Source organism: Hyaena hyaena, unplaced genomic scaffold (assembly GCF_003009895.1).
Source record: "Hyaena hyaena isolate Hyena2069 unplaced genomic scaffold, ASM300989v1 scaffold_476, whole genome shotgun sequence".
Classification (NCBI taxonomy): Eukaryota; Metazoa; Chordata; class Mammalia; order Carnivora; family Hyaenidae; genus Hyaena; species Hyaena hyaena.
Genome location: NW_024081111.1, coordinates 1051044 through 1076976, shown reverse-complemented (window position 1 = coordinate 1076976; position 25933 = coordinate 1051044). Strand labels below are relative to the sequence as shown.

Sequence of the window (25933 nt, the reverse complement as noted above, 5' to 3'; positions counted from 1 at the left end):
ATTCTTTAACCTATAAGAATTTGGTTTCCATCCCATCCTGTCCCTGAAACTGTATCCTCAAAGACCACCAAATGCCATCAAATTGGTAAGGACTAAAATCTAACTTCACACCACTCATCCCTTTGTCCAATGTCATATGGAATTCTCTCTAACCTTGGATTTCTCTTAACAATGCTGCGCTTGTCTATGACTTCTCTGATGGTTTCTCCTAAGTCTCCTCTGTTGCTTCCTCTGGCTTCTCCACTAAAATCGGCATCTCCCAACATCCTGTCTTTGACGCTTTGCCGCTGTTCCGTTGTTGCTGTTGCTACCATAATGTTATCAGCCTGTCTGCTGGCTCTACCTCTCATCTTTGTGTCTACAGGTCTGATCATAAACTTTCTTCTGAGCTCTGGAATAAATTTTACAGTCTTTCCTACACAAAAAATGTCCTATTCAGACAGGAAACTATGCAAAGGCATCTGGCAAGGATGCTTAAGGACCTGCACCAGGATGTTGAAAGAGTGGAGAGGCAGGATAGCAGCTCAAATAAGCACAACTGTGATGGATTGGCTGTCCAAAGAAAGAGAGGAGAGAGAAAATGAGGAGAGATAGAAGGGGCAAAGTTGAGCTGAGGTGGTGTAGCTTGGGCCGCTTGGAGGATGGTGTGCCCTTACAGAGCTGAGGAATACACGGTTAAGGGGTAGGTCTGCGAGAGAAAACAATGGCTTCCCTTTAGGACATTCTGAACATACCATGTATCTCTGCCTTTTTGTCATTCGAGTCTTCCTTTTGTAGAGCTGCTAGAATTATCTTCCTAAAACAAAGGTCAGATCATGCCATTCTCCTCCTCAAATTTTTTTTTAGCGCTTATTAACTGCGGAGTAATTCAAACGTTCAGTCTCCTTAACAAGGTGTTTGAAGCCCTGCACAAGCTGGCTTTGTTTAATTTCATTATAATCTCCTAGCACAACAGAACCCACCATGCAATTTCTCACCTTCTTGCCTTTTCTCAAGCTGTTCTCCCAATCTGGAATGCCCTCCCCACTTTTTCTGCCTAGAAAATTCCACTCATTGGTTAGATTGCAGTTTGCATGGGATTGTATCCCTCATAAATCCTCCTTTCACTCTGATTGGAATTGGTAGCTCTTTATTCAATTTTTTCCACAACAATTTATGTGTATTTTTCCTGGTATTATAATTTATTCACTTAAGTATGCATTTTTTTCTATTGGTTGATAAAACTCCTTAAAGCTGGGAAAAGTATCTTATTTGTCTCGGTTTCATACCAGCTGCTTGTACATGACCTCCCACATATTTGTTTATTAAATAATGAATGAAAAGAAGAGAAATGGTTAGAATGGAAGAGGAGGTTGGGGGAGAAGTAATTGGTAAGAGAGGCTTGGACTTGCTCTAGAATATGGCCAACTGGGATAGGTACTTTGTGTGTGAAGAATAAGTGCAGGGAATAATAATGAAGGAGGCAATGAATTCTGGGTAATATAAGGGACTCATATTTAAAGGCAGGCTCCTATGGCACAAAATCACGTATGTACACAATTTAGCCTTACTCAGAGGCAGACAAGCCCAATCGTAAACTCCTTCATCAGCCTGAATTATTATTCTGCCCATTTAAAAAGATACATGGCTTCTCTGTGTAACCAAGACTCTTGCATATTTAGCTATTGCTGCTGCGTTCTATTGTGTGATGCCATAAAGAGATGGGACCTTGACTGATAGTGTGGTGATGACCCGTTGCCGTGCCCATTTATTTAATTGTAGAAAAGAGGGACAGGAGGATATGCTGATTAATGGGATTTCTTTGACTTTTAATTATTCTTTTCATATGTTACCTTTTCATCAACCTATATTTATTCTCAGCAGCACAAAGGAAAAATGAAAAAAAAAGTTAATAATGGGGATCCCAGAAGAATACAATCCCTGGCCTTCCTTCTTGATGCTCTAATACAAATGCACACATCTTTTATGTTTATATCTATATTATATATTTCCTGTATGCATTCTTTATATATATTTTCTCTGTAGCTCTGTACGCTCCATCATCTGTCCATGCTTAGCCCAAACTTCCGTTAGCAAAAGGACTGCTAGCTGTGGGTTAGAAATAGAAAGAAACATAGATGACCCATATCCTGAGTATTTCTATTTTCAATCAGCTGTTTTCCATGAGGACAGATATTTCCCTGCTTAGCTCCAGGTTCTTGAGGGAGATATGTGTACACAAACAATGCCAGGTAAACAAATGTAACCATTTTATTCCTCTCTGAGGTCTGGCTGCCAACCCCTTTGTTGAGCTCCCATTCATGGTATGTTGGGACCTGTGCGAGACACCAGGATGCCTTTTGCTTAGACTTGAGGCCATCCTCAGAAGCCTGGGAGATGACTCCTCTCTTTTGGCCTCACTGGGGCTCTCTCGTGGCTCCCCCGGGTCAAGGAGGCTCTCTGAGGTGGGAGGCAGTCAATGTCCTTGTCAAGTGACTTTCCCCTAATGGAGTCCTAGAAGAGCTCAATTCCTTCACAGACATCAAAAAACAAACCCCAAAGGGCAGACTCTAGAGAGATTCTATCGTATGGTGTCTTCACCTTCTTATGTGCCACCTCTTCCCTTCCGTAGCATAATGACCCAACACTGTCTGTCTTTGGCTCTGCCCAGTTTCAATGGAGGGAAAGGAGAAGGGCTTTGAGCTAACTCATTAGGTTGGATACGTAGCCAACATTGTTTTAGAGGCTACAGTGATGGCAACATTCTTGCTAAATGTGATAATTTAATTGGATACCTATTGTTTCCCAACTCACAAATCCACCTTTTTTTTTTAATTTTTTTATATTTTTTATTTATTTCTAGGAAAGAGAGAGAGAGAGACAGCGTGAGCAGGGGAGGGTCAGAGAGAGAGGGAGTCACAGACTGAAACAGGCTCCAGGCTCTGAGCTGGCAGTCAGCACAGAGCCCGACGTGGGGCTCGAACCCACGAACCGCGAGATCATGACCTAAGCGAAAGTCGGACGCTTAACCGACTAAGCCACCCGGGCGCCCCACAAATCCACCTTCTTAAGCCAAGCTTTGCCACAGTAACCAGCTATGGTCAGATGTAATTGACAGCACTTGCCCTTGGCTTCACTAGGCGATTTCTGCACCCTTGGCTTCTTTGCCACCTTTGTGGCTGCCTGCAGGAAACTAATCAGGCATTCTACATGATGTGCAAACCTGAAAGTGCAAGGCAGTTAATTCTCTGGGGCTATTCTAGCCCCTTCTTTCTCCTGTCCCTTGGGCTGTCACTCCTGAGATACATTTATACAGCTTCTCATGAGAGTTTCTGGAAGGATTACATCCTACTTGTTCATTCCGGGGTTGGCTTTCCCTTCTTACTTGTTTCACTCTTTATAGTTCCCCACTTTCGTTTCTATAATAGCTTCCCAGAATAAATCCCAAGGTTCTGATTTTTTTAAAACATTTTTTAATGTTTTGTTTATTTCTGAGAGAGACAGAGAGAGAGAGAGAGAGAAAGAGAGAGCAGGGGAGGGTCAGAGAGAGAGACACAGAATCCGAAGCAGGTCCAGGCTCTGAGCTGGCCGTCAGCACAGAGCCTGATGCAGGGCTTGAACCCACGAACCGTGAGATCATGACCTGAGCTGAAGTCGGACGCTTAACCGACTGAGCCACCCAGGCGCCCCTCAAGGTTCTGCTTTTTAGGAGGACCTGAAAAATAGATTGTAGTGGGGGCGGAGCAGGGGGAGGGGTGTCCACAAATGCTGACCAAACCCATTGTGCAGAATGTTGTAACATTCTATTTGAAGTGGCACCTAAGAGGACTGGGGCTTGTTGGTTTCTTGGAAGACACACTGAAAAGTGTGGACCACTGATTAGGAATTGCAGTTCAAATAAACATAAGAGCACACTGAGGCCAAGTGATGGCGTTTCCTGTCTAGAAATCTTTAAGATTGAAAAGACACTTACCATTCTGGAATGGTTTGGGTGGAGCTCTGCATCAGGCCAGAGGATGGCTAGATAAATTTCCCTCGTCCTAGACCAGTGGCTAGACCCATACTCTTGGCATTAATTGTGTGAAGACGGGGATAGATCAGTTATTTCCCTGTGTTTCTGTAAGCACGTTGAGACTTTCCATCCAATGGAAGTGCCTGGGAGGTTTCATAATGTGTTTAGAGTTTTGAGGCTGAGAATCTTTTTTTTAGACCAGTAGCTAAATAAGCATATTTAGTATATTCTTTCACTGTATTTAAACTAAAATGTCTTTTTGCTGCTAAAAGCAACTGTGTGCCCTTCTACAGAAAACATTTGAAATGTGGCGGGTGGTGGCAAGAGAGCTCAGAGGTCATAATTGTGCTAGTTGCCTGGAGGAGGTTTGAAACAGTGGGGGTTGGGTGGTGGTAGGGGGGTGAAGTTAGAGGAATGAAGACTGGCCTGACAAACCCTTTCCATCCCCATCTGGTTACCCCCTGACCCATCTAACCAGATTAGATGGGTCTAATTTGGTAAAATAATGTTTAAGCCACCCTCAAGATGTTGGCAGGTGATCCAAGCATGATGATTTAGTGTTTAATCAGAAGAGAAAAGTTTTAGACCTCTCAAACTCTGAAGTGAGCAGAAACATATTTTTGGCCACTTTTTTCTTTTCTCCTGTGAGTTTGCTGTCATTTGAAAATGTTGAGATGTCATTTTTGCTATAACTGCCTTGCAAGGATTCTGTTTTGCAGCCACTTTGTTTCCAAAGGTGCATTTTTACTTATTTAGAGAGTGGTAGAATCATAGTTTATTATATGTTATCTGTAGGGGGGTAGGGGTGTTAGAGATCATCCAATTTAACCTGTAGCTTATGCCTCAAATTTAGGTGATCTGATTCTATGGTAATTGCCCTCAGGGTTGGAAAACACTCTGTAATTCAGGTATTTTCACTAACTAGGGTAGAAAGCTATCTGTTAGTGATTGGCATGGGGGAAATAAGTTTGAAGTGTGGATTGAGGTGGCCTTTGCTCCAGGTCAATAATTCTATTGAAAACTAAGAACTAACTAATCCTTATCCTAACTCCTATCAAAATAGAATTCCAAAGGGATACAGCAGTTCACTTTCTTTTTCCTCTTTGCATCTCTGACCAATGGGAGCAATATTTGCATTTTGTCTTTTACAGACCCAGCTATCAAGAATTATCTATAGATCTGCTGCCTCATAAAGAAGAGGTCTTGGTTGATAACTTGAGACTATTCAGAGCCTGGATAGGGGAAGACTGCGTACCTCCAGTCACCACACTTGACTTACCCCAGGGACTGCTCTATGGATATCTGCTTTGTTACTTAATGGTAGCTATTCGCAAAATAAACCTTTTTTTGTTTTGAGACAGTGGTATAAGTAAGAAGGTTGGCTGGGGTCTCTTGAATATTTGTGGTTGATGGCTCCATAGAATGGAGTCCAAATCCCCAAGGGCATTATTTTATCCTGTGACTTTGTTCACAGGGAGCAAAGGATTCCAGTTTTACACTGTCTGTCTTCTGGAAGCAGGATGTAGTCACTCAGCCTGGATCCTCTTCCTTCTGTCCCTCCCCTTTTGTATGCGTAGAGCTCGTGTCCTCCCCAAGGACCGAAGTTTCAGCAAAGAATGAGATGTGCCCTCTCCTTCAAACAGTTTGCAAGCCTCACATGATTTTTGGCAGGTGGGGGTTCTAATATGATGATTCTGTGGGGAAGGAGGCACATGTGCTCATCAGACCTTAAGATTTCTTCCTGTGCCCCTGTCTGTGACCAGCGCTGGGGCTCTGTTAAATCATGAGGGACTTTTCGGTGGCCAAAAAAGAGAGCCAATCAGCCATAGACACGCTATAGAAAACATGGCCTTGCGTCTTAACTTAAAGTATATTTATTTAACATGACAGTAGGAAAAGTATGTATGATTTTAGATTAAAGTCAAGTGGGGGCCACAACACTGGCTTGGAGCTGCCCAGGTGCACCTGCGACATTCTACGTGAGCGAAGGTGTTAGAGGCTGTGGTCTGTTCCGTCACAGATCGCTCCTTCCTCAGTCACTGGAAGCCCATTAGTGGAAGACGATTACGAAACTGATGATTATTTTCTCTGTATTTCTGGCTTTTCTCAACCACAGGGAAAGTGTGAGGTAGGTGTGGGATCTAAGAAAAAAAAATATGTATACAAAATGAGAAGTCACTCTGGCCTATAGTGCTAGCAAAAGGCAAAGAAGTCTGACTTATTTTAAAATTTTCAGTAAATATCAGCTGCCTGCAAACTAAACTGATATTGAATAAAGTGAGAGCACTTGATTCAATCACCTAAAAAATAGCTTTTGGATGAAATATTAAAGGGGAAAAGAGTGTGTGATTAGTAACTGGTCATTTTCAAAGTGGCTTCTCCTACATGATCTCATTTTATGAAAAGGAAATTTGACCTTTATAATGCTAGAGTGAAGCAGTTTATAATTTCTTACACGGTGGAAAGGACATTATATTTATAAGCATGCAAACTGTGAACTAGATAGAACATTTTCTTTTGTTGTTTTATATTTTTTATCAACCATCACCGATTCATAGGGAAGATCTCTAGTGGCTAGAACTTTAAAATGGATTTCAAAAAATTACTGTTTCAACTTAGTGTGAGTTATCTTTTTTTTTTTTTTTTTTCCTGTTTCTTTCTCTGGTTCCTTCCTTTGAATGATGAACTATTACTTGCATTTGGATAGATTATTATTTAGCTTGCAAAACAGACCATTTCCCCCCTCATTAAAATCTCCTAGTTGCCAAACTTCATTAGGAGCAATGGAATTATTCATCTGTTCCCCCCCACCCCCTGCCCTTTGGCTATGGGGTCAGTAAAACAATGTTAAGCAGGAGAGGGGAAGGCTGGTGAACACTTTTAAATGTCACTAAGTAATTTCAGGAAGGAGCTGGCCTGAAACTGTACTGAATGATGGATATACGCTTTATGTCTTAACGTCTATTAATGACTTACATAATGACACTCTGCATTATAACCATGGCTGTTCAAAACTTGCATTTTGCAATAGCTATAACTAGTAATGGACGTTTCCTGAACTTATTTAAAATACGCTGCAAAGTTAAAATGGGAACAAAGCAAGACAAATAGAACCCTGAGACTAATAAGTAGTCGAGGATGGCCACCAAGGAGAAAAAAAAAAAAGAAACAAAGAGTATAGCCAACCTTTTTTTTTGTTTTAATTAGAGTATATTATACTTCCAAACTGGATACACTAGAAATTGGCAATGCAACATAAGATGCAAAGAAATATACCAGTACTGTCAAAATGACCCTGTACAGCCTTGTAATGCAAAAAGCTTTATACAATACAAATTTTCAGTAATGTACACAAACCTTGACAGTATGATCATCTGAACATAATATGAGGAGTTAAAAAAAGGAAAGAAGAAAGAAAGTGCTGAGAATGCTAACTGCAGTACTATATGGAAAAATAAGCTAGCTTTCATTGAAGAATGCATAGTGAAAACAGAATTGAAGTTAGTTGGCAGGTGAATTTCTCAAAGACGTTAGTGTTTTACACGGAAAGGATATCTATGGAATAATCCTTCCCTGAGTATCAAACTGCAAACCAAATTCGAGGGTATATATTATCTCGGTGGAGTCTGAAAAATGCTGTAGATTTTCCTTTATTAATAACAATAATAATAATATAAAAAGTCAAACAAACTCCAAACACACCTTTTCTCACTCAGAAAACTTTTATAATTTACCAGAAAGATTGATGACTCTTTCCAAAGTGCTAAAAAAGTTGCCCAATTACATTAAGCATAACTAAGTCATTCAAATACAAGTTCAGTGGCAAGCAGTGAAATGCATGGCATTTGAGCAGTAAACATCTCCTTCCAACATCCCTCTCAACCTTGAAAGTATCAGCTTAGGACCTCATATTGCACAAGTTGGCATGCTGTAAAACCTATAGTCCTAAATGTTGGGGCCACCCTTTCAGGTTTTTAACCTGCTGGTGCTTGTGTGTGATTCACCCTTTCTGCCAGCCTCAGTGGGATCACCGTGGCCCTCTATGCTGTCATCACTGAACTTGTAGTTTTGAAAGCACATTATTAGCCAAGTGGCACATTCTCCATTATATGGGGATAAAGACAGGACTTAAAAAAAAAAAAAAAACCCACCCACAAGCCCGGTATTCTTGGAGTGTATTGTCCATAACTGTCTATAGTGTTTTTTACCGAGACATTGACGCGGCGAGGTTGAATGACGGTTCTAACATAGCCAAGGACAAATGTCTCTGCTGGAGGATGGCCGAGGGTCCGGGAGCTTCCTGCCCTAGCTGGCTCGGCCTCCCCGCCCCTGGGGACATCTCCTTAGTGTAAACAGGTTTGCCAGGGCTGAATGACTGGCGAAGGGAAGTGTAGCACACCTGCTCGGTCTGGGGGAAGGAGAATGGGGATGGGGGTGGGGGAGTCCATGGTGTGGACAGATGGTACAGTCTTCTGGCTTCCTGTAGAACTGTACCAAGTTCGAGTGGCTTTCAGTGAAGCAAACTGACTAGAGGAAGAAAATGAGGGATGCTTTTATTTTCCCCTGGTGAAACAGATGAAAAGGAAAATCCCAACTCTAGAATAACACAAGATGGAAAACAGCAAGGCAGTAAGAAGGCATTCCTCTTGTACACCAGTTCTTCAATAGATAAATAATATATAAACTTTTATATTCCAATCTTTCCATTATTATACAAAGCACATTTCGTCCTGCCCTTTGAGCCTGTTTCATACTGGGAATTCTGTTGTCTTAAAAATACAGGCCATTGACATATTCGGCCAAAGATTCTTTTCTTTTTCTTTTTAAATCACCTTTACTTTCCAGGATTAGCCAAGGGCTCTGCAACCAATCCACATCTGCTTCTTGCGGCAATAAAGTGCTGCACATAAGTTGCCATTTTAATGACCACAAAATAAAAGCTTTAAATAAGTATAAAGTTAGCCTCCTAGCAGGTTACATCTACCAGGCGTTAACAAAATGGAATACAGAATTATTAATAACATGGAGAATACCACTATAGCCAGACGATCTGCAAACACAAGGGAAACTTCTCAGGGGCATAAATTGAACCGTAGGACTAAACAGCACCTTTTTGTTGGGTCGTTATATGTCAAAGAGGTTGTGACAAAATTTTCAAACTTACAGTCTACTCATTCAATATAAAAGGTACATTTTCTTCCTTTTACTTTTTTTTTTTTTGCAGATGAGAAACAAAAACTAGTGCAAGACCAAAGCACTGTGCAAAACTGCCGTTTCTTCTTCTTTTTTTTTTTTTTTTAGTCTGAGCATTTATACCCAGAATGTATCCAAACCCCTTTAATCTCCTTGGCTGGATTTATCAACCATAAAATTTTTCATTCATACAGTTTTTTTTTTCCTGCAAATAAATGGTAACCACTGAATTAATACATCATATATATATATATATATATCATCATATATATATATATATAATCTGCCCTTTAAAAAATGATGCACAGTGTGTGTGCACCATACACATTGTATATGTATGGACACACACACACACACACACACAAAACACACTTAAGTTTTGTGATATTGGCTGCAGTGCTGCGAGATATTTCTTCCAGAGTGTTCTCTATGTTCTCACATCTTCATAACCAAGAAGATCTGAGCACAAGGTCTCTGGCACTCTGTCGGAAATCTCAAGTGGCACTGTGGGTGTCTACCAGTCCTTCATCGACTAAGCACCAGGCCCTACCACTCTGTAGCCATAAAATAAAGAGGGAAAGGTGACGAAGGAGCTTGGGGAGAGACTGTAATGGATGAACAACCCAGGAGGGAAAAGAATGTTCATCGCTGTTAAAGAAGCCAGTACAAAGAAATGTGCAATAGCAATGTCATGGCACACGACACACGGCTTTCTCTTTCAGAATCCACAGCACCCACACACCCCATTCACCCAACAGAAAACAAAATGCACCAGTATATAAGCTTACAAGTGCTGATTGCTATTAAGGACACTCTCTTTAGGGTTTAACAAGACAAAATTCCTTTCAGATAAAAGTACGGAGAAGGGGCTGAGGGAGTGGGTGGCTGGGGAGGCATGCCTCTGAAGGTAGAAGTATGCAGTAGGTCACCTCTCTGAAGATTGGATAAAGCAGCTTTCAGGTCAATGCAATAGGTATACACACAGAGCCAATTCTCTATTCCTTACTAAAGATATACAGTACACGTGGTTCAGACCCAGGCGGGGGTCTGTAGGTTTTGCAGCAACATACACCTGCTGGGGTTGTGTTTAAGTTTTGTGGGTTTCTGTTTTTTGTTTTGTGTCTCTGTCTCTTTGTTTTTGGTACAGAACATGGCTGTCCTTAGACAGTCTCTGCTCTTTCTCTTAGTCCGAGATAGGCGAGGAAGGAGTGTTTGGGTGAGGGGATGCTGGGAGGCGCAGTCTGAGGTCGGGGAGGGTGGAATGTGAGATCCAAGTGGTTCTTGGGGTATAACATTGTCAAGGGAATGAGATGGGCAAAATCCGAGTTCCGGTACTTGTCAAAGCGCAAAGGGGAGCCGTTGAAGGCCAAAGCCTTGAGTGCCAGGTTGGGCTCTGAGCTGCTGCCGTGGGCAGCCGACAGGGCCACGGTCTGCAGAGCCTGGGAGGCGGACATGACCGACAGGGGAGACAAGAGATTCCGGGAGCTCCCGACGACCAGGAGCGGGACCCCGGGGCCGGCTGGTTCCTTGGGGGCCGGACACAGGCCCTTCTTGTCCTCCTCGGGGCAGTCCCCACTCTGGTGCTTCTTGACGTGGCGGCTGAAGACGAAGGGGTGTGTGGTCTTGAAGAGGCACTCTTCGCAGCTGAAGGTCTGGCGTGGGGCGTGTTTCAGCTTCTTGTGCAGGTTGAGATTGTCCTTGCGCTTGCAGCTGTAGCTGCACTGGTCACAGTGGAAGGGCCGCTCCCCGGTGTGGACGCGCACGTGCTCGATGAGCTTGTTGGCGGTCTTGGACAGGTAGCCGCACTGGTCGCACTTGTAGTGGTTGCCGAGGCGATGCTCCCGGGTGTGCGTCTCCAGCTCCAGCTGGTTGGCCTTCACCGTCTGGCAGATCCGGCACTTATACTCCATCTTGTAGTGGGTCTTGAGGTGGCACTCCATGGCGGCGGGGCGGTTGGTGGAATAAATGCAGAATGGGCACCTGCCGGGAGGGGGTGGGGTGGGGTGGGGGGGAAGCAATGAAAGGGGCAGGTTCAACCGGACAGGTTCGGCGGCGGCCCCGCCTCTACCCTCCTGGCCAGCCTCCCCTCACGCCCCCCTCCAAACTCTGAGGCCTGGCCTGCCCCTGCCCAGCCCAGCCCTGCCGCCTCTCCGGGGGTAAGATGACCCGCTTGGCTCTCCCTGCGGACAGAGCCGCCCCCGCTAAGGAGCCGCTCTGGCAAGGAACCCTCGGCCTACTGTGGGTCTCCTGGCTGGACGGGTGAGCACCAGCCCGCAGGAAGGGGAGCAGAAGAAGTGCGAGGAGTAAATAAGCGGTCGCTCCCCTCCATCCTCCCCGCCCGTCCCCTGGGAGCCCTCCCCGCCTCCCACCAGACATAGCAGAGGTCTAAACCTCATGACCGCCCCTCGAGATGGGAGCAACACAAAGAATCGACTTTTCATGCACCACACCAAGCACACGCAGAAAGGCTAAGAGTTTTGAAGAACAGCTTATAGGGGGAGAGCTACCTCCAGCAAACAGAAAGTCGTAGGGGTCAGAGTCGTGCTTATTAAAAGGGTTGTTAGGATGAGGAGGCCTGTGTGTGTGTCTCTGTGTGAGTGTGTGTGTATATACATAGATCTGTACTCCTAAGTCCTGTCTCCTACAGCCCTGGTTCTCCATCAGGGCAGGCAGATGAGGACCAGGATGGGGCACAGGAGAGGAAGGCCCACCCACCAGCCCATCGCTAATGAGGGATAAGGAGGGAGGGAGGCGACTGCTATCTGGAGTTCGAAGAGATTACGAGAACATTATCACATCGTGGAAATAATAGTAATCCAACTGGATCATAAATTCTCGGTGGGCAGGACCATATCTTACATTTCTTCTGCGTTCTCTGCAGTGCTCGGTAAGGCACTCAGCACACTGTAGGCACTGGTTCGTTACCGGACTGGTCCCTACACATAATTTTGGCAGATTCTGGTCCCAGCTCCATCACCGTATCGGGCTATAGCTGGATGTGCCCTGGGACCAAGCCTGGGCCTCTCCGTGGCTCAGTTTCTCCATCCTAGACAGTGAGGCTATGCCACCCCCAAGCCTCCTGGCTGTCCAGAGGGGCTAGGAGGAGCAGTGAGGGCATGTTTACAAATTCTGCTGAGCTTCTCTTTCGGAAGCCGCAAGGCTCACGGTGGTGGCTGATATGATAGCTGTAGCGTGTTTGCTCTCTTTACAAAAAGAATGTGAATGCAAAAGTGGCTGCCTCAGCTGTTGCTGGGCACCCGTGGGGCAGGGCCCAGGCGTGATCTGTCCCCTGAGGGTTTGGAGAGGTGTTCAGCAGAGCCCAACACAACCAAGTGCACCGTGCACTGCTCCTCAGCGCCAAGCTCGCCGTTAGCCTTTGAACCTCAGCTCACAGAAGAGTGCACACGAGAGAAATATAAAGCCCATTCCCAGGTCAGGTGCACACACAACCCCTACGCCAAGCTGGGCCTTACCTAGAGGAGTCTGAAACTCACCACTGTCCTGAGCTACGGCAAAAGAAAAATAATAGTATAATCTTATTTGATCTGCATTATGAACAGGATATAGAGTACAAGCAGTTCCATCACAGAAAAGCAACTTAGACATCGGCAGTCTGTTTCATTTTAAGGACATTTCTGTGACCCACGGCTCAATCTTTCTTTCGCTGCTCAGGCAAAGTGCTAAGGGTTTTCCGTGCTCCCGTTATTTATCGTAAAGACACTCTCTCAGGCAAATTAATTCTCTGATATGGCAAAGGGAAAACAAAACAAAACAAAACAAAGACTCACTGTATAGCCAGAAGGCATTATCAATTTTTTCAAAGTATTCTTCTACTTGGTCATCCTAGAACATAAACTATTACACAGGGGACCGTTAGCACCACACCGGAAGTGTCTGTACCGGCAAAAGCATCAGCATTCACTGTGCTTTCTCCCCAAAGGGTTGGAGGCTCGGGACTCTGGAGGTCCCCAAGGAAAGGCTACCTGACAAAGCCACAACTGGCAGGGGCCGCAGAGATAATGGGTGTGACTGGGCTCCTGGGAAGGGCAATGAGTGCTAGTCCAGCCACGGAAATACATGGCTTTTTTTTTTTTTTAAATAAGAATAAACAAGTTTTTAGAAAGGGAACAGTGGGAACAAACCAAATCAAATTCCCAAGTAAGCTCTTGCTGGGCATTTCCCATTTACTGGTTGTCTTGAATTCTAATCTCCCCTCCCCCATCCTTGTAAACATCTCCTCCCCCTCCCACTTAAGTGCCCCAAGAGTGAAACAAAATGGAATTGGACAGTAGGCGCTGCTCCCTGGCTCCTCTGTTTCGGGCAGTGTTTGAGGAGGGTGCCTCTGACCAGGCAGGAGCTTGGAGGAGTCAACCCTGCATGGCTCCCGACACTCGACCCCCAGGGTCCTTTTGGGTCTCTCCATCCCTCGCCCATTCAGGAGAGTCATGCCGCCTCTCTGGCAATTCGTGAGTTTCAAAGATAAACACGGTTAAAACAAGAGGGTCTTTTTTTTTCTTGTGTCAAGTAAAATATAAGTTTTCATTCTTTTAATTACATGGTTATTTCAGCTAAACATGAATAATTATGCCGTGAAACCTGTGTGTCTTTCTGTACTCAACGACATATGCTTCTTTCTCTACTAGGTCAGGAGCGCCATGTGAACAAGGGGCTGATTTCAGAATCACTGGGAAGATTAAATTCTGGTAGTGCTAGGACATACATTTCCTGAGGGTGGAAATCACATTTTATTCCTTGTTTGCCCTTCAGCACCTATTATCAAGCCAGACACACCGTGCGTTTGATAATAACTGATGGGTCTCACTTCAGACCAGAGGGCTTCTTGCAAATATTGGTTAATGATGATGCTTGTTGTCTAGGTCTCTGGGGACCTGTGAATAACGTGTGACTGGAAACGTCAGATCTCATGAAGGCTAGCCAGGGAGATCCCAATCCCGGTTCCTGGGAAGGCACAAGGCACGTCTGCAGGAAGCCCCGAGGCACGTGATCTCTGCATGAAAAACACTGCCTCCTGCCTGTTCCAAAAGGCACGGATCCGATAGCTGGGGGTGGGGTGCGGATTGGGTGCTTGTAATGCCTCTTAAAAGATGTATATGGCGAATCATCTAAAAAATAGAAATGGTGAAGTGCTGTGACAGTGTAATGACCTACAGTGGGGACACGAACCCCCAAGTCCATAAAATCAAGTCTCAACGAAACTCAAGCAGTGTAGGATGGGTCTCCCCCTGCATGCTGGACTGCTCCGCTAGGTGCCCTCGCTTGCCAGGAATCCTGGGATCCTGGTGAACTGGGTGCTCCTGCTGTGTCTGCTGGGCCCCCCGGGCAACACGTCTAATCCATATCCAGCTAAAGGTGGCTGACTAACTGACCCCATGCCAAGCTCTCCCTCTCCATGACCCCCAAACCTTCGGGGAGGGGCTGGGGGAGGGATGGGGGAGGGTGTTAAATAACAACACAGTAAAAGGTTCTGTACTTGCTTTCCTTACTTGAGCCCACCGGTGGGGACAGTGTGGCATTTCTTATGCTCCAGCAGCTGTTCAGGTGTCTTCATGAACTTGTGGCACACGTCACACTCAAACATCCGGGTGATGAGGTGTATCTGCAGGTGGCGCTCAAACATGTTCTTCGTCTTGCAGACAAAGTTGCAAAACACGCATTCGAACCCTGAAAGGACGGGAGCTGGGTGTACGGGTGCATGTGGCAGAGGGACCGGAGGGCAGGAGTGGGACGGACATCCCCCTGTTTCTCCTCCCGGCCTTTCAGGCACTGCGCCCTGCATCTTGGTGGTACAAGGAGTTGAACATACAGCTCTGCTCCGGAATCAATGCCACACGGCCCAACCACCCACCCTATATTTGGATGCCAATAAAGCCAAAAGAAATACAAGTTTTAGGTGACAGCATTATACTGTTGGCAGGTCTAACGTCTGTTTTCTGACATCAGTCCCCTCAAGGGCTTATTTGTAAGCCTGGGTCATCCTCTCAGAGTGGGAAGGACTGAGCAGGCCCACCACCTCCTCCCTTACCTTTCTCTGGCTTTTCCTCACTGTTCAGTGAGGGCTGGCTCCCAGGCACAACAGAGATGACCAGCACATTGTTCCCACTCTTGTTTTTCTGGGAGCTGTCCGAGTCATCTTTGCTGTTGGCTGAATCACTCAGAGCTGAGAGAGAGGATGAAGAGGGGCTGTTTGATTCACTGGGGGTCTTCCTGTCTTCTCCTGAAAACAAAAACAAACAACCCCCACCAAAGACAGATCTGTTATTTAGGAGATGAGAACCCTCAAATAACAGCAATTAGGGGTGGGGAAACGGGGCCTCATGGCTACATCATCATTCAGGGAACACAAGGTGAGGCTTCTAGAACTCTCCTAGTACACCAACTGGGATCTCAGGTCCTCGTCATTGATGACACTTGTGATACTTGGGAACTCTGTCATGCTTCAAACGCATTATTTCATTTTATCTTCCCCCAAATCCAAGTGAAGCACAACTGTTATCATCCTCATTTCATAGATGAGGGAAGGGAGGCACAGTCAGGGCATCTTGGCCTAAGTCACATGCTAGGCAGTGGCAGAGCACAGATTTCAGTTGGCCCGACTCCAGGAGCCATGCTGGACTCTCCCTCAAAACCAGGAGTGAACTGGTCAGTGGGCCATTAAAATCCAGTGTCAGGAGACTAATGCTTCCATTTAAGACGAAGTGTCAGGGACTGGATTTACCATCGCTACTGAAACAATTCAAACAAAACCAGACAAAATATGTCAAATAATAGTTTTGTTTTGTTGTTTTTTTCAAACAATCGTTTTACAGCGTTGGACATTGGGCACTGAAGAATGATCCCTGAGAGACAGGAAAGAGAAGAGGGAGCCCACTTCCTGCCTTCCTGCCTTCCTGCCTTAAAAAACTTTACTCTCCAGGCTGCCATGCAGGGCTGAACTGCCTGTCAGATTCACTGAAATGAGAGACAGCACTGAGGGTCTGGGGAGATCAACATGGCTAGACTTCGCAGGGCAGGGTGTAGAGAGGGGAGGTTTCGGAGAGGGGAAAGTAGCACAGAAGGGACCAAAGCACCTTTGTGAGAAAACTGCCCACAGTTGGAGAGAATAAAGCCTTGTGAAAGGATTAGAAAAAACAGTGAATGCTGTTTCCACTAGCCAGATTCAAAAAACTCATAAACCCCAGAACACTGGGTGGGAAACCGGAGAAGATCTCTTAGTAATGGGTAGTGATCAGCCCTAGGTTTACCACTGCTCCAGACCTGCCCGACATGTCACAAAGCAAGACACAAAGGAATCATGGTTTCCAAGTAATTAACTGCACCCTAAAACAAAAGTCAAGCATGTTTACAGGAATATAAAATAACCAGGACCCAACAAGGCACATCACAATGTCGGATATCTAAATAAAGATTAGCAGACATGCCAAGAAACAAGAAAACACAACCTACAGTGGGGTAATCAATCAGTCAAAGCTGACCTAGAACTGACACAGTTATTAGCATTTGTAGACAAGGACATAAGGACAGTTATTGTAACTATATTCCAAATATTAAAAAAAAGTTAAACAGAGATATGAAAGATATAAAAAAAGATCCAAATCAAAGTTCTAGAGATGAAAATTACCATGACTGAGATGAAAATACACTGGATGGGGTTACCAGCAATTTAGACATGGCAGAAGAAAAGATTAGTGAACCTTGAAGATAATAGTAATAATTATCTGCAATGAAACAGAGGGAGAAAAGGATCATAAAAATGAAGAGACCATTAGTGAATTGTGGGATGCCTTCAGGTGGCGTAATGTAAGTTTAGCTGGAGTCCCTGATTGGGTGGAAAAGGCAGAAAAATTTGAAAAGGTCAATGCTTTTCCAAATTTGAGGAAAACCACAAACCCACAGATCCAAGAAACAAAATGAACCCTATGCATAAGAAAGCTGAAGAAGTCAGGGAACGGGGGTGGCTCAGTTGGTTAAGTGTCCAACTCTTGACTCTTGATTTCAGTTCAGGTCAGGATCCCAGGGTTTTGGGTTTGTCTTGTGTTGAGCTCCACACTGGGTGAGGAGCCTGCGTGGGATTCCCTCTCTCCCTTCTTCTCCTGCTCACACGTGCACCTCTCTCTCTCAAAAAAAAAAAAAAAAAAAGAAAGAAAGAAAGATGAAGAAATCTATATCAAAGACTATCATAATTCCATTGCTCAACTAGCGATAAAGAAAAAATCCTACAGGCAGCCTGAGGAAGAAGGATGCATGATGCACAGAGGAACAAAAATAAGGACGACAGCAGATTTCTCACTGGAGACAATGCAAGTGAGAAGTAGTGGAGAACCATCTTTAAAGTGCTGAAAGGAACAACTGTCAATCTGAGATCTTGTACTCTGTGAAACTAGATTTCAAAAATGAAACTTCCCTCCCCACCCCAAAAGCAGAAATAATTCATCACCAGCGGACCAGAATTACAAAAAATGTTAAAAGAAATTCTTCAGGCGGAAGCAAAATGACACCAACTGTAAAAATGGATCTACACAAAGGAATGAGGAATGCGGGAAATGGCAACTACATGGGTAAATACATGAGTGCTTCTTATTTAAACTGCTTTAAAAGATCATAAAAGTCATTTTGTTAAAGATAATAATACAATAGAGGATCATAACATATATGAGTAAATGTACGACAGCAATAGCATAAAGGCTAGGAGAGAGGACAGAGGAGTACGTCATTGTGAGGCTCTTACACTACACATAAAATGGTTTATCACTTGAACATGTACTGTAATAAATCAACAATGTACATTATAAACCCCCAAATAACTGGAGGGCTCTACACTGTTCATGGTTTAGGAGACTGGATATTGTTAAGATGTCAATTCTCCGCCCCCCAAAATCAAAGCAACCCCATCATTTTAGGTTAAGGTGGGTAAGATAGGGAGACTGTGTTTCAGTTCCCTCTAAATCAGTTAGTTAAGTAATTTAGTGATTGCAAATTCTAGAAATGAACTTTCTTTATTAGGAGATTAAAAGATAAGTCATATATTGTATATAGGCATAAAAAGTCCAGAAGTAAACAAAGGTATAATGGTGGTCACAGCTAGCGTGTGAAGTTATTAGTGTTACGTTTATTTTCTTTTACTTGGTTTTCAAAATTTTCTAGAACGCCATAAATTACTTGTCCAATTAAAAACACGTTTTAAAAAGAGGAAGGAAAAAATATTTAGCCTCCTACAGTATTTCCAAGTCTTGTTCCTGGCAGAACTGTACTTCTATCCAGGGAAGACACCTCTTACGTCAGTTTACCGTTTTGAAAATCTTGTTCCTGGCAGAACTGAACTTGGTTCTTGGACAGACACGACGTGACCTCATTCACTGACCCCCAGGGAGGGATGGAAAATGCCTTGAAAGCGTAGACCTCCTTTGGTACAAGGAAGGTATGTGAAAACCAGCACTGGCATCGGCGGTCTCTTCTCTAAATATTTGACCTAGGTTTATTCACATTTTGTAGACCAACAGAGTATTTTCAGTGGGGGCCCTAAGTCTATTGCTTCAACAAATCCATCCTCTAAGATGGATCTCATCCACAGAATACTGCAAGTGATTATTTTAAATTAGGTTTTAGAATGAAAACATATGATTTTAATTACCATCTTTAACAACAGCTTCAAGTACCTTCTGGCTTAAGGCAGTGGGGAGAGCTGCCTGATTAATCACTGTGTAAATAACACAGGTATCATGACAGCCAGTCTGCGTTTTGAGAATGGCCCGGGGAAATAGCCCAGCCCGCTCGACTTGTACTCCCTACCCCACACCAATTCTTCTGCTCTCAGTCCTCATCTCCCTTTGCTCTGTCTGTAGGGAGTGAGCCGGGGTGTCCTTGTCAACTCAGTCCAAGGCTCGCTGTGATCCGAGGGGTCACTTACTTTCAGCAACACAAAGATGCTTTTTTTTTTCTTTTAAAGTTTATTTATTTCGAGACAGAGAGAGAGTGTGAGCAGGGAAGGGGCAGAGAGAGAGGAAGAGAGAAAAAATCCCAAGCAGGGTCCATACTGTCAGTGCAGAGCCCTATGTGGGGCTTGATTTCATGAACCATGAGATCATGACCCGAGCTGAAATCAAGAGTTGGATGCTTAACTGACGGAGCCACCTGGGTGCTCCCAGCTCAGTGATTCTTGGTGAAGGATTCTGGGCACAGGCAATGCAACCTCATATATGAGGATAGCCAGGTAAAGAGAACTTAAAAAAACAACAACTCAGTATTCTTGGGGCGCCTGGGTGGCTCCGTCGTTAAGCATCTGACTTCAGTTCAGGTCATGATCTCATGGTTTGTAGGTTCGAGCCCTGTGTCAGGCTCTGTGCTGACAACTTGGAGCCTGGGTATTCTGTGTCTCCATCTCTCTCTGCCCCACCCCTGCTCACCCTCTGTCTCTCAAAAATGAATGAATGTTAAAAGGTTTTGTTTTAAATAAAAATTTTTTTTAAAAACCTCAATATTTCATAATCTAAAATGACACAAAATGATAAACTGAGACCATAAAAATTACCAATTGTCTTGCTGCCTCAATATAAACACTATTTTTGACATCTGTTTTTTTTAGAAGTATGCATATCTATTTTAAAATTGTTGTCGGTTGCATAGTAGTTAAGAATAAGGACTTTAGATCCAGAATATCTGAGTTTGAATGCCACCTGTCTTACTTAATAGCTGAAAGACTTATGAAAAGGTATTCAACTTAGTGCCTCAATGATCCCATCTTAAAAATGGGGGCCATACTGGCAGCCTCATATGTGTGTTGTGAGGGTTATATGGGTTTTTATATATAAAACACTAAGAACAATGCCTGGCTCATTGCAAGCATTACAGGAAAATGTATTATTATTATAAAATATATAATATTTATAAATAATACTAACAACAATAATTTAGCCCTTTGTATTTTCTCATGCTGTTTTATATACCTGGCACATAGTTGGCTCTCAAAAAATATATGAAAATAATTATGATGAATTAATGGGTTTAAATGATAGTATTATATCCTTGGAGTAGACTTATCCTACATTACTTATTTCCTTAAAATTAAATTTTAAGTGAAAATTAATATTCCACTGGTTGATTTTCTTTCCCCTATAGATAGACTCCCAGAAGAAGGATTACTGACCTGCAGGCATTTTCCAACCCCTTGGTCTACCCTACCAATCAGTTTTGAAAAGTTCTCCCACTCTGTAGGGTCACGGCCATAAGAATAGCAGCAGCATCTGACCATCGTGGGTGGCCCTGTAAAACATGCTCTTCACGTGACAGGCGAAACATCAGCCACTCCGGAGTTTTAACTGATGGCTTGGGAGATTCCTTATGTTGAGTGCTTAGCTTACATCTTTCATTGTGTATGGACTGTTTGTGTCCTTTGTCAATTCTTCACTTAGAGACCTAAAGTGTTTCTTACCAGTTTATATGAATTCTCTGTGTGGTAAATATATTAGCCTCTGTCATTTTTACACACACATTTTTCAGACTGGTTTTTGTGTTTTGTCTCCCATTTTTTCCCTCTTTTTTGGCAAACAGAAGAAGATATTTTTATGCGTCAAATCTCTTGATTCTTTTCCTTTGCCATTTCTTGTATCACTTAAGCTTTCACAAATCCTTCTCACTCTGGAAGTTTGATAAACATTCTACTTCCTTCAAGCTTTTCTAGGGCTGATTTGTTAAGGGGGATTGTGTAAGTCATCTGGTATTTATTTTGGTGTTGGTGTGAGGGTAAAGTATGGTTGGTGGTGTTTTCCAAAGAGCTATTCAGATTCCTCGATGCTGTTACTGCAACATTTAAAAACTGCAGCAAAATTTGCATTGACGAAATCAGAAGCAATCGCAGGGAATATTCTTCCCTTGCAGAGATCACAACTTCATTTCTGTAATGAGAAAGCATTGTGGATTTCCTAGCATACTGAAATAAAAAGTGTCCATTCCTAGGACAGGTAAATCAAATCAGAGAACAAGGTTCACAAAATTAGAGTCTTGTGCCTATTGGACATCTCCTGCATATTCAAAAAGTCAAGGAATGGATGAAGGCCCAGAAAAGTTGAGTGAGTTCCTACATTGCAGTGCTATTTATGGTAATGTAACATGGGGTCCAGAACCAGGGTCTAGAATTCAAAATGTGTTTTCCTCCACCCCAGGTAACTGCTTCCCCATGGATTATATGCATAAGTCAGTAGACTCTCAGGGTTGCGTAAGGGGCGTGTTTGAATATTAGCATACACAAATGTGTGTAGATGTGCCTAGGCACATATACTCATTCATTCACCAGATGAATGCTTATTCCTCATTTCCACTGTGCAAGCACTAGTCTAGGTGCTTGAGGGACAGCAGCAACTTAGATAAGGTTCCTATTCTCAGGAATATACAACATGTATTACATAGCATATATGCTGTTTTATATCATAACATTGTAATTACACAGTTTATTAATTTGCAGACGTGGATCGATATATCTTGGGTCAAACCCAAACACTTCAAAACAGCAACTAGATGTAAGAAACCCTCACCATGGAACCATTAGCTTATAAAAAGGGTCAGCAAACTATAGCCCTTTGGCCAGATATAGCCTCCTGTTTTTGTATATAAAGTTTTATTGGAACTCCGCCAGGCCCGATCATTTGTGTATCGTCTTGGCTACTTTCAGATTCCAATGGCAGAGCTGAATGTTGTGACAGAAACTGTATGGCCTGAAACCCTAAAATATTCACTATTTGGCCCTTTAAAAAAAGAAAACTGTTTCCCTGGCTAAAAAACACAATAAAATAGGTTATAACCTTATTCCTTAGTAGCAGCAGTGTTAACGGCTTCTACAGTATTAAAAAAGAAACTTCTTTAATGCATTTCATTCTGGCTGTCTGTGCTAACAAACAAGAATATTCTTTCCAGGTAGACAGGAGCTCTCCCACCTCAGAGGGAACAAGATCTCTGTGTTCCCTGTGGCAATGAGTGTGTTTGCACTGGTTACCTGTGAATGTCAAGTTTCCACCAATGACAATTAAGTGATTCTAAATCCAACTGCTTTCCGCCATTATGGTTTCTATGGTTTCCTTGAGGTGGGGTAGTGGCAGAGGGGGTTGTGGCCCGGGGAGGGAGGAGGAAGGTTCTGGGCTGGGTTTAGGCATACTTGGGGTGGAGAGGGCTAGAAGAATGGGAAAGTAACAGAAAATGGGGGAAAAATATATGAAAACCCAGTGGAAATGGAAAAGAAGTTGGCCTCTCCCTCCACTGGCATTCCAGAAATGCTGAATTTGTCTTTGACGTGGGCTTCCCAGCTCACCTGCTGCCCATGGTGCTAATGTGGTTACAGCCGGACAACCAACTGTAAGATTGGCACCTTCTCACCTGGCTCTCTGCAGACCTCCACGTCATGGCTGCTCAACTTATGATAAAAGCAAGCTTTTATTGCTGTTGGCACCATAGAACCAAAGCGGCCAGTAAAGCACAGAGAGATCCTTCTCGGCCGAGCATGTCGTCGGCACAAATGTCAGGGAACTTCCCCTTCTCAAATCCTTCACGTGCCAACGATGTGAGGGACTGACCCGACACCCAGGGCTGGCAAGTCGCAACATCAGCTCATGATTTGTAAGCACCGCAAAATGCTGGGGTGCTTCTTCCTCATTCTCAGTGACTCTGTGCTGGTGTCATTTGTAACCATCACTTGTGAGAGGATAATTGCATGGTGAATTCAAAACGTTAACATCATTAAGAATGCCAAGAGCCTTACACGGAAGCCGAACACTGGCAACACCTTGGCCATGGCCTGGAGAGCGATCAGGTTGTTTTGGGAGAATCTGGTTGTCCTCCCTCAGCCCCCACCCCACCCTGAGCAGACCTGACCTGCGTCGTTATGGAGTGTCAGGGCCGCAGGTTCACAGGAGAGGAGCAGAGCCTATAAAAGTATGTGCGCGCAGTGTCCTGGCACAGAGAAACACAGAGGTTCAAACCTCTGCCAAGTGTTGCTTGGGCTACAGCAGTGATTCGGAGAATGGGCTAGAATGGAAACTGGTCTGGCCCAAGCTTCTGGAGTCATTCCTAGTTGTTGACTTCGGACAGAATGCCTCACCTCTTCGAAGCCTCAGTTTCTCCACCTGTATCGCATGAGAACGGTAGCACTGGCCTCGGAGGCTTACATGAGATCCAACATGGGAAGACAAGGGAGGGGCATCGTGAGGGCCTGATGGCTGCTACCTAGGATGATGACACTGGGGGGAGGGCAAGCCAAGGGCACAGCACCTCACAACTGCATCTGAACTTGTGGGTCTTTCAGATCAGCGAGGCACAAGCTGTGCCAGGCGATGACATGGTGGCTACAGGGAAAGGTGGCTCTGCGTCCCTGGGCAGGTCCTCCCTCCTGAGGAAGGAAGTGTCAGTGTTGCGTGGTGATGAGGATGCTTCTGCCAGGTGGGCATGCGTGCTGGCAGGTTGGGGGACAGAGGAGAGAAGGACCGACGGTGATGGTCACCTGTGTGCTTGGTGCCAATGTGAGCCTTTATCTCTGCTTCCTCCATGGTGACAAAGTCACAGGCGGTGCAGCAGATGGAAAACATCCATTGCTCCTTGTCCACGTGGAGTGACATGTGGCTGACAAACTGGACATTGAGCTCGGTCTCAAATCCACACACGTGACAGCTATATGAGGGGATGAAAAAAAAGAAAGGGAGAGAGGAGAGTGATACTGTGTGGTGGTGCACTCAGAAAACTGGGCCTGGACACATGCTTTTTCCTCCCACCAAAAGGTTTTGCATTAGGAAATTCTGCTTGGGGTGCCTGGGTGGCTCAGTAGGTTCAGCGTCTGACTTCGGCTCAGGTCATGATCTCACAGTTCATGGCTTTGAGCCCCGTGTCCGGCTCTGTGCTGACAGCTTGGAGCCTGGAGCCTGCTTCAGATTCTGTGTCTCCCTCTCTTTCTGCACCTCCCCCACTCACACTCTCTGTCTCTCTCTCAAAAATAAATAAACATTACAAAAAAGAAAATTCTTCTGCTTTCTGGGATGCCTCTGAAGTGGTCACTGTGCCAAATGGATTGTGTCAGCTTAATGTGATAATCCCATACATGCTATCATGATGCTGAATAATCATACAGTTAATTAAAAACTACAGGTTCCAGATGCCACACATCACCTTACTGATTCCTCTGGGCAGAGAGATGAGGTGCAGCCTTGCCAAGATACTAGCGGTGCCGATACAGTGATAAATTCAGAGCACCCCGCATATCTAGTGAGCCTCTCTCTGGCTCTGGAAACCTTCCGTGTAGGAAGGAAGGCACGTGCAGGTCACCAGATAGCACTGCAAGCAGGAGCAAGTCCTGTCTGTGACAATTGCCGATAGCAGTCACTGTCCACGGAGATATCTTGTGCAAAAGCAAGTGTCCACCAATCTGTACTGCCTTCATCTTGGGCATGATTCTGAGACTTGGGATTTGACCGCAACCAAACCAAATATTGGTTCATGGTCAAATATGGAAGGGAAGCCTACAGTTCCAGGTACTGAAGACAATACAACCAGGGGAAAATATGCAGTGCTTTCAGAGCTCTTTCCTCAGACTTCTCGGATTTATTTTTCCTTCTCCTTAGGACAATTCTCAGGAAGCAGCAAGGTGCTCAGTTACAAAGGTCGGGAGCTTTCCAGCTGCACAAATCGAGAAGCTAATAATCCCCGGAGCCGGTCACTCCCTGGAGCTCCACCCCAGAGAGCCACGTCCAAGACCATTTCCCTTTCAATTAATTCTATCCAAGCCAAGAGAGGAGTCAGCGTGGCTGCTGGGTCCAGTCTGAGCAAAGCAAGTATTAAAACAAAGGTTAGCATGATGACTGAGAAGAGGTACCTCATCACATATGCCCCAGCGCCCGGCAAGGAGTGTTCTGGAAAGCTGGGGAAGGCTGGGCTCATGGGTTCCACTCACGGCTCACCTGTAATAATACGGGTGCTTCTTCCCATCACTGCCTTCAGAGGTGACGGCGCTGACAATGTCCTCAGTGTCCGTACTCACCAGCTTCACCGAATGGACGGTCAGGTGCTGGTTCAGGTTTGCACGGCACTTAGCAGCATAGGGGCACAAGTGGCATTTGTATTTTCTTTCCTCTGGGGAGAAGGAACAGGAAAAAACCCAAATGGATCTCAAAAATGAAAACGCAACACCTTGCAAGAGGCCACTTGAAGCTGTCATGGCAAGGAAGGTTCAAATCTCATTTCAAATGGGGACAAAGGGAACACCTTGGAATTATAAATATCTAAAAGTCTTCATCTGGGAGGTCACTGCTGTATTAGTACTGAGATCGAAGAAAGTCCCAGGGTGGCCGGACCATCTGCTTTACCTTAGACACCCACAGGTCCCTCTTCCTGATCGGGGGGCGGGGGGGGGGAGGCACAGGAGCTAAAATAACATGTGTGTGTGCACCTCCCATGTGTCAGCTGAAGGTGGTAGGTGCTTAGCTGGGGAAACGGGAGTGGAACACAGCACCCCTGGGACTGACGTTAGAGAAGCCCCATCATTTCCCCTAGGCTTAGGCCTGGGTCAGCCATGAAATTAAAAACTCATGAAATTAAAGGGGGAAAAGTGACTGGGGTGAAATAATATGATGGCAGATGTTCATTTTACATAAATAGAATTAAAAGTTGCCATTAATTTCTTAATGAAAACCCTCTCCTAAAACTGACAACGTTTCAGGGCTTTCCAGAGCGGCATTCTGAATTCATTTGATTAATCAAGCA

At 44.5% G+C, this 25933-nt stretch overlaps 3 protein-coding genes across 3 annotated transcripts in view; 1 reads left to right on the top strand and 2 right to left on the bottom strand.

The window, feature by feature from the left end:
• Positions 1-5347, top strand: part of CUNH4orf51 (chromosome unknown C4orf51 homolog) — a 46516-nt gene extending 41169 nt beyond the window's left edge. The window contains exon 8 of the mRNA XM_039254303.1: positions 5143-5347. The gene's annotated coding sequence lies outside the window, so the exon portion shown is untranslated. The remainder of the gene's footprint in view (positions 1-5142) is intronic.
• Positions 5348-9265: 3918 nt separating this feature from the next.
• Positions 9266-13042, bottom strand: LOC120246668 (zinc finger protein 226-like). The gene is made up of 2 exons (XM_039254289.1): positions 12658-13042; positions 9266-11164 (listed from the first exon to the last, which is right to left on the bottom strand). Exon 2 carries the CDS (start codon positions 11122-11124, stop codon positions 10345-10347), a length of 780 nt encoding a protein of 259 aa, XP_039110220.1. The 5' UTR covers positions 11125-11164; positions 12658-13042; the 3' UTR covers positions 9266-10344.
• A 676-nt stretch (positions 13043-13718) lies between these two features.
• Positions 13719-25933, bottom strand: part of ZNF827 (zinc finger protein 827) — a 164902-nt gene continuing 152687 nt past the window's right edge. The window contains exons 10-14 of the mRNA XM_039254298.1: positions 25132-25303; positions 23685-23851; positions 15228-15419; positions 14689-14866; positions 13719-14307 (exon numbers count right to left, since the gene is read on the bottom strand). Coding sequence (XP_039110229.1) covers positions 14304-14307; positions 14689-14866; positions 15228-15419; positions 23685-23851; positions 25132-25303 — 713 coding nt within the window. The 3' untranslated portion in view covers positions 13719-14303. The remainder of the gene's footprint in view (positions 14308-14688; positions 14867-15227; positions 15420-23684; positions 23852-25131; positions 25304-25933) is intronic.